General features: G+C 46.0%; 1 protein-coding gene across 1 annotated transcript in view; it reads right to left on the bottom strand.

Moving 5' to 3' along the window:
• ARMC9 (armadillo repeat containing 9) overlaps window positions 1-22,118 on the bottom strand; it is a 90,682-nt gene that overhangs the window by 31,484 nt on the left and 37,080 nt on the right. The window contains exons 10-18 of the mRNA XM_063306302.1: window positions 20,752-20,787; window positions 13,770-13,804; window positions 12,998-13,109; window positions 11,822-11,914; window positions 9,155-9,245; window positions 6,018-6,141; window positions 3,124-3,263; window positions 2,686-2,762; window positions 1,714-1,788 (exon numbers count right to left, since the gene is read on the bottom strand). Of these exons, the coding sequence (XP_063162372.1) occupies window positions 1,714-1,788; window positions 2,686-2,762; window positions 3,124-3,263; window positions 6,018-6,141; window positions 9,155-9,245; window positions 11,822-11,914; window positions 12,998-13,109; window positions 13,770-13,804; window positions 20,752-20,787 (783 nt within the window). The remainder of the gene's footprint in view (window positions 1-1,713; window positions 1,789-2,685; window positions 2,763-3,123; window positions 3,264-6,017; window positions 6,142-9,154; window positions 9,246-11,821; window positions 11,915-12,997; window positions 13,110-13,769; window positions 13,805-20,751; window positions 20,788-22,118) is intronic.

Below are 22,118 nucleotides of genomic sequence, written 5' to 3'. Positions count from 1 at the left end.
TGAGATCACACTGGATTCTAGATACTGTAAATTGTACCCCTTGGACTTAAGAGTAGCAAAAGACTGTAGCTATACATAGCGGATCCCTGCAGGCCTCCCAAACTCTTTCTTAAGATGCACAATCTCAACAAAAACAGAACCAAAATATCCTTTCTAGGATTCATAATAGCAATACACTGGGATACGAAATGACCAAATGGGCTGCATCTGCACCCCTTAAGCCACAAAATAAAAAATCCAAACCTTGTTATGCACGTTGCATTAACACAGCCTTAAAGTCATAAGCGAGAGCCAATTTGGTATAGCGGTCAAGACACCGGGCTAGGAACCAGGAGGCCGTGAGTTCTAGTCCTGCCTTGGGCACGAAGCCAGCCGGGTGACCCTGGGCCAGTCCCTCTCTCTCAGCCCTGGGAAGAAGGCAATGGCAAACCACTTCCGAAAAACCTTGCCAGGCAAACTGCAGGGACTTGCCCAGGCAAGCTCTGAGAACTAGATACGATTGAACGGATTAAAAAAAAAAAGTCATAAGTAGTAAGTGAACATTTGGATTTCACAGAACTCTTCCTCAGAATTAAAGGCAGAGAAAAGAAAAGTGGAGGGAAAAGAACGGATGGCAATTTGTGATTGTAGCTATCCTCATGAAGGTATTACGACAATCCTCCCATTGGGAGTTTTGTTCCTAATGGATTTTGTTCCTGCTTGCACGTTACCCTCTTAACTACTACTAAGATTCCCTTCAAATTAATGGCGAATCAGAGCTTCCCTTGCACAGTTTCTCTGTTCTAGACAAAATGGCAGCCCTTTCCTCAAATCATATCAATGACTGGCAATTTAAAAAGACGTCATTTGAGCCAGCTGCTAAAAAACCCTGTGTCTTCAGAGATAGCTTTTCAGAACAGGCAAGGAAAGATAAGTATCGCAGGGAAGCGCACGATGCATCCATCAGGCTTAACACTGAAACAGATTCTGCATAATAGCAGAGAAAGTGAGAGCTGGACCCATCAGACCAGATATCAGCTTCTGTACAAATCAGAACAGGTTCCAGCTTTTGTCTGCCATTTAGTTAGAAACTTATCTTTCCTAGAGAGCCAGCAGCACTTCTTTGACGGAGATTTATCACCTCTGCCATTCATCACGAACCATGACCAAAATAGCAAACGGAAGCCACCGCCCCTCTCCGTGCCTTGCGATTCTGTCATGGTGGTGCCTATTTAGCGTAGCTAATTCCTGACAGGGATGGAGCTGATGCAGTTTAGGCCACCCTGTGATCCTGTATCAGGATGGGGTTCACACGATGCGTTAGACTAGGCCAAAATGGAGTTGCAAGCCAGCCTTGTCTTCGCCTGTTACATGAATCAGGCCACTGTTAGCCATCATGTGATATACTTATTTGGATATCGCATGACAAGGGAAAACAGCAATTGTGGTGCATTAGCCGGACTTTGGAGGCTTGTATGAACCCAGGCAGAGAGTCTGTTTCACACCGAAACCCAGGTGGAAGCCTGCCAATCAGAGGAGTAAATCATTTCAGATATGCTGCAGGGGATAATGGGAGTTCAACACCTTAGGAAGTCACCAGACCAGTTTCTAGATTGCTGGAGATAAGCAGGAGGGTGGTTTACATTTTAAAAGAGTTTCTACGTAGCTGGTTTCCATGCTGGGCTGTTGTTAGTCTGGCCCATCTGAATATCCCAGAGCTTTTCGGCCTCTTACCATTGCTCGAGCTTCCTCTCGTATGGATGGAATAGCAAGGATACTATAAAGGGCTCCATTCACATAGGGATGGATCTGTAACAGAGGAGATAAAGGTAGCACAAAGTGCCTCGTTAACCAACAGAGACAACACTCTCCAGCCTCACCTATGCCTGGAGCATCAAGAATCATGTCTGCTTTTCCTACGCTGTCTGTCTTCCTATCACAGATAGCTTATTCTATCTTCTTTTCTTCCCTGACCAGGTGGGAACATTCCCAAGCAAAGCCCTGGGCTGCAGACACTTGCTGTTTTTATTTTCCTCCAAATGGCATAACTATTAAGCATGGCTGGCTGGGGAATTCTGGGAGTTGGAAGTCCACACATCTTCAAGTGGCCAAGGTTGAGAAATATACAGCCTTCAGCCAGAGCGTGAGGTCCTGCCACCCAACTGAAATTCAAAGCGCTTTTCTTCAGAGGACCCTATGAACTATGAACTGAGCTCCACATCTATCACATTTCTAGGCCAACCAACTCCCAGATGACCCTGGGCAGCTTCACAAACTAACAACACAATAGATAAAACGTATCTGGCATATGGAGGGAAGCCACCAAAAGATCAAGCGTCACTCCACTGCGCCCACCATCCAAAGGGGACCTGCCCAAGCCATCTGTCCCCAGGCCTGGGGACACAACCAAGTTTTTAAAGATCATCTGAAGGTGTGGGGGGGTGCATGCAGATCTTGACTAGAAGAACAAAGCTGTCCAATATTCTTTTGGTCATTATCACTTGAGAAATGCTAAGTGGCAGCCAGGGGTGAAGGCAGGAAGAGTGCCATTAGAGGGTCCAGATGATATTATGTGATAATCAGAAGATTATCAGTCAGAATCAAAACATCCAAGATCATATTTGGAATGAATAAGACACGCTCTGTTTGGTTTTCTAAAAACTGGTCTTCTTCACCAACCCTTGAAAATATTCACTATGGAAGTACCTCATGGTTCTCATGGCCGAGGAGATCTGAGAGAACTTTGAGAATCTCGTTTGCAATTTTCACACACATCTTCTTCCCTGCAGAGGTTCAAAAGTAGACACAGGAGTCAGGCGTAAACTCAAAACAGCCACCCTTCCGGAAGACCTCAGGCTTATCTAGAAGAGCCACTAAATATATTTTGAAAGAGCCACAGGCACAGCAAGTTCCACCCTCCATATCACGGCAGGTTCAGAAGACTCTGATTGACAAGCAAACCCAACTCAAACTTCAAAGATTTCAGTTAACCCTACTTAATGAATCGGGATAAATTAAAACTTCAGAAATAACTATTTTTTCCCTTCGCTACATAAGAAATTGTACGGAAAGTACAGAATTAGTTGCCGGTTCACGCTTTCTACAGAGCCTGTTTTCGATCCCAACTGCAGTATGGCAGATTACCTGAACTCCGCAGGCAGAGGTTCATGAGCAAGGCAACTGAGTAGGCCAAGGTGTAATCAGACATGGAGTCCGTATCCTTGAGAGCTTCCACCAACCACGGTATGAGCCCATCCTTAATCATAGTCGACTGCAAAGCCCGCCTGGGAATTCCAAGAAACAGGAATAAATTTCCAGTGACTAACCATGAGAAAGGCACCACTGAAACATGGATGTTCTATGTAATACAGTATTCAAAAGATGATGGTATGAAGCAAAAGCTCTATGCAAGAATTAGAGAGGAGGTGTTTTGGCTGGTTATGTTCTCTCGGACATACTGGTTTCTCTCCAACCTGTTATCTTTAAGCCCCCCCCCCCCAATCTCTCATGACAGTTGCAAGGCACAAGTCCTGTCCACGCAGCCAAAGTTCCTGTGACACACTGAAACATTTCACAAGAGCATTTAGGCCACTAATGGCAGGAAAAGGTCAACTTAGACAAAATGATTGAGGGAAATCACCCTAAGTTATCTGCTCAAGAAGGAAACCAGAATCCTTGAAAGGAGAGATAACTTTCTTGTGCTTAGCTCATGGAGTCATACATCTGATAGTGATGCAGTTAATGTTTCACTGAGCAGACAGGAATATTTTCTATATGCAACCACAGCTGTTTTCTTCCAATAAGCAATAAGCTATGGGCCATAAAAAGTGAGAAAAAAGTGACACATTTATTGCTCCCAGAAACTTTTATTAGCTCAGTTGATATGGCCTAGTTCACCTGTTCTGTTCTTCAGATGGCTGCTAGTTTGCCTGCTTAACTCTTCACTCACCCAAATGCACCTCACATGAAATGCCATCAACTGGCACTTCCCATCACGCTCCAGAGCTCGTCATTGCACGGCTCAATGATTTTCATTACAAATGAAGGAAATGCAGAAGCATTTGAGTGCCGTTTGTCGGAGCACAGCCATGTGCCTTCCACCCTTGGGAGTCTTTACCTAGCAATCCAACCAAGGTGGAAGGTCTTCAGATCTGTTCTACATCATGTTGACAAGCCCAGCAGGCGCTGGTTTTAGGAAGCAGATATACACCAGTAACCTTTCCAGCAAGCGGTAGGATTAGGCCATTTTTCTCACCACGACTGATGTGCTCTCAGGCTTTGGCCCCTATCTGGGTGGCGACTTCAAAGGCAGGTATTTCTACTGCTCTCAGAGAGGAATTCCTTTTAACCTACTCAAGAGAGGAAGTGTATATCCATGGGAAGCGGAGGATCTGGTTTTATGATTTCAATGAATGATTTAGGTAAAGAGTTAATTTCTTTAGGACAGTTGCCTTCAGAAATAACATGAGAAAAATAGCCCAGCACAATCTTCCCTTATCTGCTACCCTCCAGGTGCCCTGGGACTACCAGGAGCCAAATGGCGGTGGATCGTGCTGGCCAGGAGTTTTAGAAGGTGGGCTCCCAGTCGTCTGAAGGATACCAGAGTGAGGAACGTTGACCTCCCCTCACTCTATTTCAAGTTTTACAAGCAAACTACCCCATTGCACCAGGTTTATTGTCACTTTTGGTAGAGATGCTGACTCCCTATCTCTCTGATGTACAGACTGTCAGTGGTTGGTGGCCTCCAGACGCAGGGAATATTTTTTTTCTCTGGAACTCAGCATTCTCACAAGAAGGCTTGGCCCGAGTAGGTAAGATGCTCTTAAGTGTCTGTGGGGGTATGTCAGATCAGCAACGTGGTAGACAGAGCACGTGGACACTCATTTAAAGACAGTGCTCTACCCACTGTCTTTGTTGAGTCTGACACACACATACACACACACCCTGGATGCTGCTGAAGCAACTTTAATTGCAGTAAGAGAGAAGCTTCTACAAAGGCTAAAACTTTGGTTCTATGTATCTATACGCTCCAAGGTTTAAATCCTGAGCTTGTTTCTCATGCCTTCCCGTTGTAATTGGAGGGCTTGCTGTTTGCTCCTTGCCCCACCAAAATGATCCCATCTGGTCCCCAGTTCCTCGTTCCACACCTTTCCAGTCACACCTCTCTCAGGGGCCTGTTTGAATAGTGAAGCCTATTTGGGAGAAATGACACATTTGTCCTTCGGGCGCAGTGGGATGGGGGTCTGACTCAGAGAAGGGGGAGGAGAATGATGAGCCATTGCAGAAAAGGTATTTGAGTCCTTGGAAATTAGAAAGTGGGAGGAAGAAACTCAAAGCAACTCTGCCTTGATTGCGTTAGGTATAAGTTGAAGTAGAGGAACTCCAGCGGGCTTTCAATATTACATGCTGGCTGGGGAATTCTGGGAGTTGAAGGCCACACATCTTCAAGCTGCCAAGGTTGAGAAACCCTGCTCTAGGGCAATACCCTTTTCTACATCCCCACCTCACAGAGCTCTTTTCTTTCAAGCAGGTGTGGGTAAAAGTTCTTCCCTTCTTGGTCAGATATGCCCCCAGCATGTTTCCGTCAACACACCAAATACAACACCCTTAGAGGCCATTTCACCTCACAGAAACAAGGGTTATCTCTGCTTTGGGCCACCTTCAAGGCCCCCGGGGGTCATTCCTCAACATGTTTATGCAGATCTCAGGCTCTCGGTCACCTGAAAATGTTGCCACATTCAGCACTCTGAGTTTGTTAGGAGGTTCACAGGAAGAAATATGTAAGTCAATGTACGATGCCAGTTAATGCAGTCAAAGCTGAGATACGGACAAGCGTCCGAAAAATACAAACGTGTTTGAGGGCCCACCTCAAGGCCACCAAACTCCACCAAGGACATAAGCAGAGCTTATGTCATCAACTCTGAAAGGTCCCAGTGGCAGCTGCTGGGAATCCAACACCTGCTTTCCGCCTGCAAGCCAACCCAACCCAACCCGGTGCCCGTCCTCCCCACTGTTGGCAGCCCCACCCCATCCATCACCTGAGGCTGAGTTTCTGCAGAGCTCCCAGGACATTCTCTCGGGTAAGGGAGTACTTATCTTCCGCTTTCAACCTTCCTTCCAGCATGCGGAGCAACCGGGGATTCTGGGAAAGGTAGAGCCGGCCTGGGACAAACAGGAAGAAGAAAAAGGGCAATGGGGAAAGGCATGCAGCACTTAAAAGATGCGTTCCAAATTTTGCCTGATTTTCCCTCCCTCGGGCCTTGAGTCTTTTCATATAGTGTTTAGCAGCTATTGTTTTTGCAACAGAAACTGGATGAAACACGATTGCATCATGGGAGAAGCAAGGGTTCCCCATCCGCCTAGCCAGCTACAAGTTCCTTTTGGCCTCTGCCCCCCCAGAAATGCAGATGAAATGGCAAGCGGACACCTGCTTGGCAGGACCCTTTTCTCTCCTCCCCTTTGAAAACTGCACCCACAGCTGTTCCGCCTGGGAGGAGAGGCAAGCCAGAGACACCTCCCAGGGATCTCCAACAGCTGCTAGTGCTTTTTGCCCCGTGGTTGGTTTGTTCAGCGGCCACAGCTCAAAGACCCGGATTGGGTTACTTTTCTCCCCCCACGCCAATTTCTCCCTTTTGCAACATGTAGACCGTGCGAGTCCCCCTGAGTCAGCCGGCAGAGAAGCTAAAATAAATATACATCAAAAAGGCAGACCAAAATAGTTGTCACTGAACAAACACAATCTCTCTTGAGGTTCTATTTTAAAAACTTGCCGTAACAGCAGCCTGAGCATGCAAACGGAGCCAGTATTGGTTAAGGCAGTGTTTCTCAACCTTGGGAACTTTAAGATGCATGGGCTTCAACTCCCAGAATTCCCCAGCCAGCATGGCTGGCTGGCTGGGGAATTCTGGGAGTTGAAGCCCATGCATTTTAAAGTTCCCAAGGTTGAGAAACACTGAGTTAAGGTGTTGGACTAAGAGAGACCCAGGTTCTACTCCATCCTCAACCCTGGAAGCTCCCTAAAGGGACTTTGAACCAGCATTTCTTGTTCAGCCCAATCTACCTCACAAGGTTGTTGTGGGGAAGAATTGGAGGATGCCACTTTGAGCTCCTGAAGGAAAGGTGGGATATAAACCTAACAAATAAACAAACAGAAAAGTCTGGTTCTCTGTTTGCTTTGCTTGGAAACCCTGCATCTGATTTTTAAAAAAAAAAATCTGAATGATTTGACAGCTTGATTTCCCAAGCTTGAGTAATTAAATACAAAACTGGCTTCCCCCCCTCTCCTACTTATAATCTATGCCAGTCTCATACCAAGATAGTATATATGTCTTTTTATATTTATGGATAATTCACATTTCTAAAGCCACCCAGCTTCTCAACAACTCTGAGTAGCATACAAATTGAGAACCAAAGAAATTAGAATGATGTCAAATTAAGAAATCCCAGAGGAACAGGCATGAAAGCCTTCCCAAAGGGACCCTACATCTACTCTAGCCCAAAGCCTGGGGAAAGAGCTGGGTATTTGAGGCTGGTTGAAAAGAGAGTAGGGTTGAGGCTGTGTGAACCTCTAGGGCGTGTTTCTCAACCTCAGCAATTTTAAGATGTGTGGACTGGGGGGGCGATGCTGGCTGGGGAATTCTGGGAGCTGAAGTCCACACATCTTAAGTTGCTGAGGTTGAGAAACGCCGTTCTAGGGGGAAGCTGCTGAAAAGTGCTGAGCCTTCATGGACAGGCTGTCATGCGCTGCCTACCTCTGAATAATGCTCAGACACTGGTTCGGTGGAACAGGCTCTGGTTTATTCACAGCGCAGGTACAGCGTCGGGAAAAAAGCTGAGAGTGACAGGAGCGCGCCGGTGCGGGGTTTAAATACCCCGCGCCGGTCAGCGCCCCCTCACTCGCGGTCACGTCACCCCCCTTTGTCCAATACGTTGCCCTGCCGGTGGGTGAAGGGTTGCGCGGCCCCGCTGGCGTTCCGGGATCGCCCATCATCGGGTTTTCTATTCATCCGGTGATTGCTGTCAGCTGGGCGATCTCCGTTGTATTAGCGCTGATGGCTTGGGTGTGCTCCGTGATCCGTTTAGCTATTGTTTATTGGCCGTTAGTCGTTGTGAGTTGATGGCTACTTATCTTGAGCCCCTTCTCCTGTTTCCTTGCTATTGTCATGTGTGCCATTGCGCTGATGACTTCAGCTCAACGGCACTCATGACACAGGCTCTCCTGCACTGAAGGTGTCCATGTGTGCAATGGCCACACCGTATGTGTGCAGTTATTTATTTATATGCTGGGCAGCTTACAGATAGTAAAATGACGAATCACTAAAAACACTACAATATAAACATAAATATAAATACAGATAATACAGATAAAAATATAAAAATATAAAAATACAAAATATGAAACATGAAATATAAAATTCAAGATGGCAATAAGATCTTATCCTTGGCACCATCACAGTGCCAATCACCCCCATGAATGGCTATCCTGCCCCACTCCAAGCAAGGTGATCTAACCACGTCTTTAGCCCCTTCCGGAAGGCTGGGAGAGGGGGGGCCTGTCTTACCTCCGGGGGTACCTTATACCCCAACAGGTGACTGCCAGGTGCCCCATGCACAGATTCTCAACCTGTAAGGTCCGTATCATGACGGACCGAGCTGGAGTGTATTGGGGAAGGTGCTGGACTTGGCTGTGGAAGTCCCAATCTCCTCTACCGGATCAAGAGCCAGGGTGGCATGGTGGGGAAGGTGCTGGATTAGGAGCGGGGAGACCCAGGTTCAAGTCCTCCCTCAGCCTCAGAAGTTCCCTGGGGGACTCAGAGTCACTGTGGGGTGGTGGGAAAGGTGCTGGACCAGGAGCAGAGAACCAAAAAAAAAAAACAGTTCAGAGTTTCAGTTCTCCTGAATTGCAGCCTACCCAACATGGTTTTGCTGAACTTCTGAAAAACAGGGTGAGTGTTTTGGGCTCGAAGCACAGGTTTTCGTCTGTGCCAGTCCCTACCTTTGAGCTTTACATGCTGGTGTTGCTGAGCAAAAAGGACCAATGAGCTGATTCGATGGAAGGCCAAGGTCTCTAGGAGAGCTTCAGAGGGCATTTCCCAGGTTAAGGCCCCAGCGCTTGAGATGATCTGGCAAAGGCCACCAAGCACAAAAGCAGCTACCTTTATACTCCACCTCTTACCTTCGGCCAGCGAGGCAAATGCATTGATGAGCCTGGCTGTATACTGACGAACCACCTCACACTTGGACTGTATCAGCATTAAGACGCTTCTCTGCAAGAGACCCCCAAAATCGAAACTGTTGCAGTTAATCCTGGAATACTGACATGAAGTAACAGCTGTAGTTATACATATCTGAGTGCCTGACAAACTTAACCTGGTTACTGAACTAACCCAGATCCTCACAAAGACCTCTCTACTCAGATTTCTTGAAAGAGAAAAGGAATTATGTTTCAGAAAGGTCAATGATGTTTTTAGAAACAGATTCCTCTCTGTTGCTCTGACAGCACTTTCTTGCTAACCACATTTGCTAGATAGGAGCTGGCTGCCCGTTTCCTGGACAATGGAGGAAAAATGCAGATGTTTGGAACTTGCTGGGTTTTCCAAGGTGCTCTCCTCTTTCCCAGGTTCTGGAAAGACTGAACTCTGGATTCACGTATAATACATTAACAAAACACTGGTTGAATGGGCCGGAATCAGGTAATAGGCTAAGCCATTAAAGGAAAAAAGAAAAAGCAAGGTTAAAACTTGGACACTTGGTGTGCTGGATAAATGCAACCTCTGCATCAGTCCTTGAAGGCAGGCCAGGTCAAGAAACAGACACGGGAGGGTTGCAGGAATGCTATTTTACTTTTGTAGGGTATAATGATGGGACATTGAAAGCCTGTGCAAGTCTCTCTCTGTCCCATCTTATACCAAAGAAAATCAAGGGAGGGTTATTCTGAGTTTCTTTCTCACACTTCCTTCAATCTCTGGACTGTGTAATCTCTCACCCAAATCCCTCCTTAACAGCTTTTTCACATCATCCCCAAGGCCACCTCGAAGTTCCTTTACACCCCAAGTATTTACCTGGCCTGGTTCAACGTGCAGTGTGAGCACCGCCCCTGAGGATGTGACACGTGGGTTGATGGAATAAGGGGCAGAGCACTTTGGGTATGATGTTCTTGAGCAAACTACCCCAATGATCTCCTATGACCCAACTGGCTGGGTTTTCTTTCTCTCTCTGTACTGTTGCTGCTTCAGTTGCTTTCTAGGGCATGGAGGAGAAGAGAGCCTGCCTTCTTAGGGGAGGATGGCAGACTTGGCTGGCAGCAACAGCTGTGGCAAAGCACATGGCACTGGGAGGGGGAGGGGGGAATAGAAGAGGAAGGAGCACATGTATCATGGCATATAAGTAGATGGCAGGCAATAGGAGTGAGTCTGTGGGCCAGGAAGACACACTTGTGCAATTGCCTAAGCCTGCTAGCTGCCGCCACCACCACCACCACCGTGGCCCAGAGAAGCATGCCTTCTTCTCCAAGGTATTCTAGTGGCAGTTGCATTCACTGAATCTCAGTATGGATCCCAGATGGCCAGTCACTGTGCAGCTGGCCTGGCCCAGCTGATAGAACAGCTCAGCTCCGAAAACACAGGTGGGAAGAGGCAACTGGCTTGAAGGTAGTGGCAATCGGCAGGAATGATATGAGCCTGCAACTGGGCTAAAACCGGGAAATTGGCTGGATTTATGGGGTCAGAGTTTCATCCACCACGGCAATAATGCTCTCTTTGCAAGCTCAACCAGCAGTCAGGAGCTCACCATTCATGAGTCAAGCAGAGCATTCCAATAGGTCATCTGTGTTATTTATAGGCCATAATGACAAAGATCAGCCCACTACATCAGGGCCTAATCTGACTTCTCTTTATCCCGTCCTGACATGGTAACAAACTTCTGGCTGTTTGTTTCCTGGCTTTAGATGGGGAGGGCCCCCGCCCGGTGTACTGGTGACACCCCTGTCTGGCCTCAGCTCTCTGCTTCTGGCCTTGCTGATGAGTTCTAGATGTACATTTCAACCCCCTGGCTGTCCAAGTGATGTTTCTGAGGTATGGTCCCAGGACCTGGAGGCTGTGAGGGCCTGGATGGGAGGAAGCAGCTCACGCGACTGCCGTTCCTTAGTGTAGCACGATTAATCTCACAGACGATTTCCAAGAGACTGTTCCCGTCTCCTCCGTGGAAGTTAAATTCAGTATCTGATACTCAGATAAATTATGAATACCTGGGCCCAGGAAGCTCCATGGACAAAAGTTTAATCCCCTTGGGGAAGCAGTGGAACATCGGTGATAAAGAATATGCACACATGAACAAGGATGCTGGATGTTCTATGAGCAAGACGTGGACATCTCTGTCAGGGTAGAGGAGAAGCGAGATGGCAGTCTTGCGAACGGAGGACTGAGCCCAACAGCTGGGGAGGGCAGCCAAGTAGGGACGCAGCGCATCCCCACGGGCTGCAGAATCAGAGCAAGAGGACAAAGCTGGAAACACTACAGCTCCCCTCGAAAAGTATTTTCCGCCTGCAAAAATAACAGGAGGAATAAAGCACACCAGCTGGATCCCAGATGGGACCCTTTCGGAGCCCTGAGATCAGCACATGCACGTGCTCGAAACGGAAGACAGAGGACCCACAAAAAAGAGAAGAAAAAAACCCACCTCAATTAGGTATTACACAAATATGTCATCTCTTGACTGCAAACTGTCACTAAAATGGCAAGCCTTGAACCTAGCTCCTTCCCACCCTGTTGTTGGAAGTCTTGTAACAAGGAAGCCAAATGGTGTGCTCAGCCTCTGATCTGGGTAGAGATCTCCCACTGCTAACCTGGGCATTACTGTAGCAATCCAACAGATCGTTGTTGATATAAGCCTGCAGAACGGTGTCCCGCTGCTCACCGGGGTGAGATGTTGTTAAACGCTGCAAGAGAGAGACGTGTTTTTGAAAATTAAATCATTAAGGCACAAGAAGCCATGGCCAGCTGCGTATGCCACAAGGGCTGAGTTATAAACCACAAAGCAACTTGGATCCAACCACAGCAAGACGCTAACATGATTTTTCGGGGGAGATGGGTGGTGATAACATTTGAAAAATAAACAAAACAAATTTCTTCTCTCTTTCCTGGCTAAAATACTATCCTGCATAATAATTCCTTACTATTGGGAAGAACCTAAGGACTAACGATGTCCCCACAGAAGCTAGCAAATTGTCAGTCAGAATGGTTGCATCCTGAATTCATATCATACGCGTGCAGAAGCTGGCCTTTGAACTCAGCATGCGAGCAGAGAAATACAACTTTCTGTCCAATTTCTCCACCCCCACCCAAAAGGAGAGGCTTGTTCAAATGCAGTCTGTGCCTTAGGACCATTTTGCGAAAGTGCACAGCCCATCCGCTGACTCGATTTCTCTATTCTTTCCCACCTGGCACAAACCATGGTTATATTTGCACATTGTCCTACGTGATAATGTGGTTTCCTTGGTTGTGGTTGGGCCTGCTGGGTGAATTCAACCACTGTACACAAAAACATGGTTTATGTATGAACCCAACCAATTGTGGCACAATTAGCAAGCCCTGGTTAAGCAAACCATGGCTTGATGATGCAATGTGTGAATCCAACCAATGAAGGACAATACATTACTCAAGCATAGCAATAATGTACCTCTGCTCTCAGTTCAACGTCTTTTCAAAATAGCACCTGGGCATGAAAAGCCACTCCAAATTCCCAATCCACCAGCCTTCCCTTTCAGTTTCCCAAAGACCTTCCCAATGGAATTCATACCTCTTCCATGATTCCCTAACAGGGAGTTACCCCTCAATCTGCCATGCCAAAAGGAATGAGGCAATCCAGAGAGACTGAGAAAACTGAGAAAAATGTTGAATTAAGAGAATTTGGAAGAGACCAGTTGGGCGGGAGAACTGAAGTCATCTCCAAATCACGCTTTGTTTAGCGCGAGGGGACACCCCACGTGACACACATTCAAGGGGCTCTTCAGCTCACTTACCCAGCGCAAGGCCTGGAGCAAGAAAGCTTTCAGGCGATCACTCCCATCGACCAGGTCTTTCTTTAGCTTCTCATAATCCAAAGATGGCAAGAGCGGCACTTCCTGCACTTTCCTGCACAACAAAGCTCTCGTGAAAAATGCAACCGGCTCCTGTAATCCTACGAAGCGATGCCATTTACAGAAGAAGAATCTGAGCCTGGCGGGATTGAAAAGCTGGGCCTGGAGCAGCAAGCATCAGGCCTGTAGCCCTGCGTGATCCTCTGCGGTCACGCTCAGGGATTCCGCACCCGTCCAGGCTCCACTGGAACTCTACGCTAGCCTAGAGTCTGGGGGGAACCCAAGCTTTGTGGAAGGAGCGGACAGCCTAGCTCCATGCCTTGACCAGGGAGGGGGCAGGAGTCCATCCCTGGACAGACAAAACCACAACTCTTGAACAGGCAGTGAACCCGAAGAACCTGCTCCGTCCCCACCCATCAATCAGACCACCTTGGGGAACTGAGTGGTGTAGATGGTGCAAGATCTGGGAAGGGGCTTTTTAGGAATGACTTGGCTGAAAGACAGGGCATGCTTCCTTAAGATACACAGCCACTCCCATGGCCACTTGCCATCGTTCATGAAGTAGGTTCACTTGCAAGAAGACTGAACAAGAGCTTCTTATTCCAGCCATGAGCCCAACTCCACTATCTGTTTTGGCCTGTTGCTTACCTCTTCACAAACTACCCACCTTTATAAATGTGACAAATAACAACAAATAGAAAATACAAGAACTTACGCAGGGACTAATGACGCTCTTAACATTGTTGAAGCCTGTTGTTTGAAGGAGAGAAATATTCAGTATATTTAAGGAAAGCCCACTTTACCTAGCCTGTATCAACTTTCTTCCCCGCAAAGGATTAAGACATTTATTAAGAATGATCGTTCCTTAGCATGGGACGGCACTTCCTAACACAGGCACCCTCCAGATACTTGGGCTTCAATTTGAAGAATTTTGGGCTGGTAAATTGGCATCTTCCAAATACGTTGCAGCCTCAAGGACTGAATTGACATATTGAAGGCCAGGAGGTTAGAAATCTGACTGGCCTTTCAGAGCTACGGAAGAAGTTCCACTACGCGGTTCATCCCACCTGCTAAGTCATGGTTTACTGAATTAATTCAATTAACTGGGTTTACACAAGCACACTGAGGTTCAGTTTAGCCAATGGCATTTCAGCCTAATATGCTCTGCAGACTCAGCCTCCACAAGCCATTTTGGCAGCGTTTTTAGGTGAAGAACACAGTACGGATGCTGTGGATGAGGTGCAAATTTTGAGAGTGGGCGCGAGAACTCGGGGCAAATGGAGTAATGTAACAAACTGGATGGAGATGCAAGACTGAAAATAAAATAAAGATAGATAAAAAAACAGGTTAAGGGCATTTCTTAAGAGACAGACCTTGACCAGGTGTTGATTTCGGTATACCATTCCACTGATCTGCTTGTATGCTTTCCAATTTCAGACAGTTAAATCTTTTATTGCTGACAGCATATATACAATTGCGGTGCGTCACATGCATTTTAAAATTTTTATTAATTTACACAAAGTTAAAGAACGCCTGGCTCCAAATGACTCTGGGTGCTCTCCTAATAAAAAAACTCAGAAAATAAGATAAACAAACAGATGATATGCATCCAGAAAAACCAACTGGGAGCACCATAAAAATCTTACAAGGGCTCGCTTCTATCAAACGGCTGCAGTGAGAGAGCTGCCACCGATAAACACCTGCTTTTCACTGTACACTCCCAGAATGCTCTCTAAATGCTGGAGTCACCCAGAAATTTCATTTTTAAGACTACCTGTGAGATCCAAGGGAGATCCAGATGCAGTCTTGTGAACAGAGGTGGCTGGATTAAATATATATTCTTTTTAAAATATATTCTTTTAAGCAAAACAATCCAATGGGCAGCTGGTTTTTGCAATATGCCAGCTTCCCATTTATTTACTTTAATGGAGTCTTTTTTGAAAACCTAGTGAGCTGGGGTAAAGGGTTTTACACAGTGTCCACCGGCTGGGCCACACGGTGTGTGTGTGTGTGTGTGCGCACGCGCAACAGTGATAGGAGGACAGGCCCATGCACATATCCCTGCACCAAGTGAGCAAGCGCTGGCTCCACCCTTCCATACTTGCTCCCCTTCTGTGATGGGAGGGCTGACACCTTCTTAAAAACCTTTTTATTAGAAGAGTGGGTGGTTAAATTCCTGAAGCCACTTCTGCCTGGTGGGGTGTAGTTTTCTCCACTCTCGATTTAGGAGACCATCAAAAGCATTAACAAACTCCCCACTTCCAATCTTTGCTCCATCTCAGTGACGAGACTCTGCCCCAACTTCCTTGAAGGAGGACACAAGGCAGGTTTTCCCGTGGCCCGCTTCAGAGAGGCTGGTGGGGGCCACTGAATTCCCAGGATTTAAACCTCCTTTCTGGTCCACAACTGCCTTCTCCTGTCAGGCGGGTCCTTTCATGGAGATTCTATAATCAGTGCCCATTATGAGCCATTTGGCTGGGAAAGGCTGAGAGGACAAAGGCAGGGAATGTCAAAGGAAAGATTGCATTACTCCCTTCCGCATACCATCCAAACACCCGGGGCTTCACAAAGCTATCCTATGTAACACAAGAGCATCTTTCTCACAAATGGAAAAGTGTACACTGGCACAGAAAGCCATTTCATAGGAGGCTTCCATCAATACATGATGATACATAATAGCCAATTAAAAGCCCTGCGGCACAATGCCTACCATTCATGGAAGGAATGGATTCCAGATATATTGTGTTCTATCTAAATCCATTTATCTGTCACTCATTTTCATCCATTTCCCTGGGTATTTTGCACTAACTGCAGCCCTTGATTTCACGGAGGCACCCTCACCCTGTTCATTCAACAGACACCCAGCGTGACTTTACAACACTTGTTTGCACCATCTCGTAAAATTAAGCCATAAAGGGGTGGGGTTTTGCTTGCTTTCTAGGTAATGTAATATACGAATCCTGCCCTTAGTGCTGAAATACAGGTCATTTTGGCTTGGGGAACAAATCATGGTTAAAGAACCTGGTTCTGCCCTGCGGAATGCGTTTCAACCCTTCTTACCCCCTGGGTCCCTTTTCAAAGGCGTTGACCATCCTTTTTAGGTACTTATTTTTCAGTAGCCCTGTTCCAACTATGTAGTTCACAGGAGCCACTCAAACGATTGCGGTGACCTCCTTCACAACCAAGGAGGAAACTAGGATAGAGGGCCCTTCCTTATGGGTTTACTGGGAAAGGGATGTCTTGGACATCGTGTGCAGGATTCCAGGATGGAGGGGTGAGTAGCACAGCTTGTAGAAGCCAACTTCCTGTGCTCTTGCTAGATTCCTTGATGCACTAAGTGGAAGACATGCACGCTTCCATCAGAGATCAGACCTCTGTACCATGCAATACAGCTGAACTCACCAACCCAGTAGGGAGGGAGAGGGAAAAAACTGAAGAAAATAAAAAGCCCCATGCAGTTCTACTTCACTGCTCAAGTAAGATCAATTTGTTGGTCTTACTGGTTTTTAAAACAGTGTTCCAAAATTCTCCAGAAACTCTGCACTGCACTCAGTGACACATGCTATGGTACAGGTAGTCCCCATTTAATGACCACAACTGGGACCGGAATTTCGGTTGCGAAGGGAAGTGGTCATTAAGCGAATCCAACCCAATTTTACGACCTTTCCTGCAGAAGTCATTAAGTGAATCACTGCAGCGTTAAGTGAACCACGTAGTCATTAAACAAATCACCTGGTTCCCCATTGATTTTGCTTGCCAGAAGCCAGCCAGGAAGGTCAAAAACGGTGATCACGTGACACTGCTACAGTCATAAATGTGAATTGGTTGCCAAATCATGATCACGTGATGGGGGGTAACACTGCAACAGTCACAAGTGTGAGGACCAGTCATAAGTTGTTTTTTTCCAGCACAATTGTAAGTCCAAACTGTTGCTAAATGAATGGTTGTTAAGTGAGGATTACCTGTATACTTTGCAAAGGAAGAAGGAAGACGATGGCAATATTTTTAAAAGGTGAGACGTCCTTCTTGTCGGTTTATGCCACAATTGCAGCAAGCCAAAATTCTCTCAAGGTAATGCATGCTATATGCCAGCAAATTTGGAAAACACAAGAATGGCCATCAGATTGGAAAAAATCAACTTATATCCCCATACCAAAAAAGGGAAACACTAAAGAATGTTCAAACTATCGAACAGTGGCACTCATTTCACATGCCAGTAAGGTAATGCTCAAGATCCTGCAAGGTAGACTTCAGCAATTCATGGAGCGAGAATTGCCAGATGTACAAGCTGGGTTTAGAAAAGGCAGAGGAACTAGAGACCAAATTGCCAATATCCGCTGGATAATGGAAAAAGCCAGGGAGTTTCAGAAAAACATCTATTTCTGTTTTATTGACTATTCTAAAGCCTTTGACTGTGTGGACCATAACAAATTGTGGCAAGTTCTTAGCGGTATGGGGATACCAAGTCATCTTGTATGCCTCCTGAAGAATCTGTATAACGACCAAGTAGCAACAGTAAGAACAGACCACGGAACAACGGACTGGTTTAAGATTGGGAAAGGAGTACGGCAGGGCTGTATCCTCTCACCCTACCTATTCAACTTGTATGCAGAACACATCATGCGACAAGCTGGCCTTGAGGAATCCAAGGCTGGAGTTAAAATCTCTGGAAGAAACATTAACAATCTCAGATATGCAGATGATACCACTTTGATGGCTGAAAGCGAAGAGGAACTGAGGAGCCTTATGATGAAGGTGAAAGAAGAAAGTGCAAAAGCTGGCTTGCAGCTAAACCTCAAAAAAACCAAGATTATGGCAACCAGCTTGATTGATAACTGGCAAATAGAGGGAGAAAATGTAGAAGCAGTGAAAGACTTTGTATTCCTAGGTGCAAAGATTACTGCAGATGCTGACTGCAGTCAGGAAATCAGAAGACGCTTAATCCTTGGGAGAAGAGCAATGACAAATCTCGATAAAATAGTCAAGAGCAGAGACATCACACTGACAACAAAGGCCCGCATAGTTAAAGCAATGGTGTTCCCTGTAGTAACATATGGCTGCGAGAGCTGGACCATAAGGAAGGCTGAGCGAAGGAAGATCGATGCTTTTGAACTGTGGTGTTGGAGGAAAATTCTGAGAGTGCCTTGGACTGCCAGAAGATCAAACCAGTCCATCCTCCAGGAAATAAAGCCAGACTGCTCACTTGAGGGAATGATACTAAAGGCAAAACTGAAATACTTTGGCCACATAATGAGAAGACAGGACACCCTGGAGAAGATGCTGATGCTAGGGAGAGTGGAAGGCAAAAGGAAGAGGGGCCGACCAAGGGCAAGATGGATGGATGATATTCTAGAGGTGATGGACTCGTCCCTGGGGGAGCTGGGGGTGTTGACGACCGACAGGAAGCTCTGGCGTGGGCTGGTCCATGAAGTCACGAAGAGTCGGAAGCGACTAAACGAATGAACAACAAAAATTCTCTCGTACTAAAGAATGCAGTGGTTATGGGGAATCTGGCATGAAATTATTCAAGGTTGTGCAACCACCACCCCTCTGAGCCAGAGAAGATGCAGGTTCAACAGGGGGGCCCACAGGATGTGGTCAAAAAAGGCGAGATGGCGGCCACAAAGGTGCAGTCAAAGCTCTGCCTGTGTCTTATGTTTATTGCAATCTGATTGCGCTGTTGTGGCCACTATCTCGACTTTTCTGACATCCTACCGATAACCCTGAGGCCTAGGCTGACCGGTCATTCCTGCTGAAGACTTGTTGGAAAACAATACAGAAGGGCCAAAGTTTGATTCACTGCAGAGAAGCAGTGGGCAAACCTGGGTGGTAAAGATCCCTTTGGCTAGTGTTGGCAAAATGGTAGAGCTGATCACACATTCTTTCTAACAGAACTTAGAACAAAGTGCTGGAAAACATTTTACAAGTCAGGACAGACTGTGCCAGCAGGCTTATAAATATAACGGAGAAAGAAATGAAAGGGAATGCATTATGGCAGGAACAGAGATACTGATGATTCGTAGGCTTCGTCAGGACCAGTGACCCATTCAAGCCAGCCTTTGCTAACCTCGAGCCTTCCAAATGGATGGGAGTTTGGGAGTGCAATTTCCAAACTGTCCTTTCACATCTAGAAGGTGACTTTAGGCTTTGAAATCCTACTTAAACCACACTTGGGCTGGGTAGTGATGACTGATGGCAGCCTCTGAACTGAAAGGGAGGTATCACCCAGGAACCACCCACATCCCAATCAAGAAATTTCCACCTCACGCTGAGAGGCCAGCCAGCTTATTCTTCTCAAACAAAGTACAGGTCCTGTGGGCTGCTTATTTTTATCCATTTACATCAGGCCACAGAATTAACACCTAACATCTCTAATTAGTTCTGCTGCTAACTATTTTCACATAATAGACCGTTTGCCAGAAAATACCATGCTAAGTATTCTGCTTGTGGCTCATCTGCATCCTACAGCTAATCCTGGATGCAGTTGCTTTGATTTTTTCCATTTCCCATCCTTTTTTAGGAATCCGAACCTCACAATCTTAAGGGCCAGAGAGGAAGCTGTGTCTGCGAGGGCATTCTAACCATGTATTTATTTGGGGGAAGAGAGAAACTGTTCCCTCTACAGAAGCATTCATACTTTCATTGAAATGAGAACATACTGTAAATCTCACTAAGCACTCAAATATGATTGGGAAATAAAACTATCCCAGGGAAGTCCTGATGTATTCCCAGTAGTGGGTCCTCCATGAAATCTTAACAAGAATGGAATAGGCAAATACAGTATATATCCTTCTATTGAACCTAGAGAAGCAGAAGCAATTGAAATAATGTAAGTCAAATACCAAAAATGTATAAAGCAGCAGCCTTTGCACGTAGAACTAAGCTAAAATTAGTTTAAATCATGATCTGTGGAACAACCCACTCATTCCTGAAGATCAGCAAAGAATTGTGGCTCGTTTAGCCAATTCCTGATTTGTTTTCCATTTGCCTTTTCTGCCATTACCTATGGGGTATCCCAAATATCCCAGCCATCATCAAGGATTGTTTTGCCTGGGTGTTTAGGGGAGCATATCTCTGTAGTGGCCCCGCTTCTCTGGAACAGCCTACCCTCATACATCTGGACCACCACCCTGCCAGGCTTTTACAGAACTACAAAGACAAGGGCCTTTGAGAGAGTACTGAGATCCCACCTGCCCCTAATGAATGGGTTGTTATTGTTTTTAAGATTATACAGTTCAGTTGTATATTGTTTTAATTTTCTGGGTGATTTTATACCCCTTGGAGCATGCAGAAATGGAACAACATAAAAATTCCAGCAAACAAACAAACATCTTTCCAATGAGGAAAAAAACCTACCCAGTTAGCTGAATAGACGAAATAATTCTAATATATGTATCTAAAATCATCTGAGTGACAGGTCATGCTCTAGAAGAGACTTTTGTGTTAAACTTTCCTGTTAGAACACAGGAAATATTTAGAAATAAATACATAAAGTACCATACAGAAGCTTAATCTGACTCGTACTTGTTTATTGTTTATTGTTTGTTTTTAATTTAATTAAACTTTTCCATGCAACCATTCGAATGAATCGAGTTTGCCATACAAACATGCTCTACCACAAACATAGCAGATCAGAAGACAGGAGAGGTTGCATAGGGAAATGTGAAAAGATAAAAAAAAAAGATGTGGGAACTTACATATTCATCCTCACAGGGGCTCATACAGCCATATTCCTTTAAACAGGCACACATTCAATAAAAGAGATTGAGAAAAAAAAAGTTAAGAGAAAAACCACAAATAAAACATAACATACAAAATAATGTTTTAAAAAATGAAAACTTGGTTAAGAAGAGAAAACAACACTGAAAAGATCCATGTACAAAGAGTTCAAATATTTAAGCACTCTAGCAATTATTTCTTGTGCACTGATAAAGTGGGGTTGGAGAAAAGGGTGACTGATAAGAAACAGGTGACTTAACAGACATTAAACCGTCATCTTTATGGGATGGAAAGGAGGGGATGTCTCTTAATCACCATCGACCACCAGTATGTTGATTGGAGTGGATTATACACTAGAGCAAAGCAGGTTGCCTAGATGGGCTACATAAAGCCAAAACTGCAGAGAAAATTACGGAGAAAGGGCAACCTCCTTCCCAGGGCACTTCCAGAAGGTAAAGGTCCATGGAGGCTTCCATAGGTAACCGACAAGCTCCAAGGCAGGGCTGCAAAAGAAACCCAGGACACAAGCTGTCAAAATGGATGCCGCTGCAGCACAGACACCCGCAAATGGCGCTTGCTGGTCTTCTTCATGCCCTTCTCCCGTCTGCACAGGGCGTGAGAGCGCTGGAACAGCTGTATATAGAAAAGCCTCAATTAGAGGTAGCTGCACTGCAAAAAGGTGCCTCTCAGGAGTCGCTGTGGTTCCCAAAAGCATACATTAGGAAAGTCGCATACCACCTCTTTTAAAAACCAAACAAAACATGCAAATGATGACAAATGCCCATTTTCTAGCCTTTTTCTTCCAGAGTAAGAAACAGAGGGAGCAGAGTAACTTGTGAAAACTTGAGACAGCAAAGCCTTCTTAAGGCCCTTTACAAAATGGGGACGATCTACCCGTGTCCAAGGAGAGTCCACCCAGGTGGGCTGTTGCCCGTGAAGGGAGAGATCGGGGCCAGACTTCTTCTCTAACACCTCTCCTCTCCTCTGCCCTGCAGAGTGATCAAGGAGGACACCCCTGTCCTCCTCACGCATGGCCCAGCCCCAACTACATCCCAGCCAGCTGGTGACATGTGGCCTTCACGCCACAGGCAACAAGGACCATGTTCAGGAACAGGCTGCTGCCGAAGTCTGAAGCAGTACGGCTGCTTGCCTAGCTGTCAACATCCCACTCCTTCACCCCAAACAGGGTAAGGAAGGAGAGAGGCTCTTATCGACAGCCATCCGTTTATCAAAGCCTGATCCAACGTGAAGAAAGCTCTTTTGCCTTTCTCTTGCTTTTGGTACAGACACTTCTCAGCTAGTTGTCTGGCTACAATCCATGAACCTAACATAAACCCCTTTGCTT

The sequence above is a fragment of the Candoia aspera genome, chromosome 6, assembly GCF_035149785.1.
Source record: "Candoia aspera isolate rCanAsp1 chromosome 6, rCanAsp1.hap2, whole genome shotgun sequence".
Taxonomy (NCBI): Eukaryota; Metazoa; Chordata; class Lepidosauria; order Squamata; family Boidae; genus Candoia; species Candoia aspera.
The sequence above is the reverse complement of the archived record's forward strand: the minus strand, read 5'-3'. Positions and strand labels throughout refer to the sequence as shown.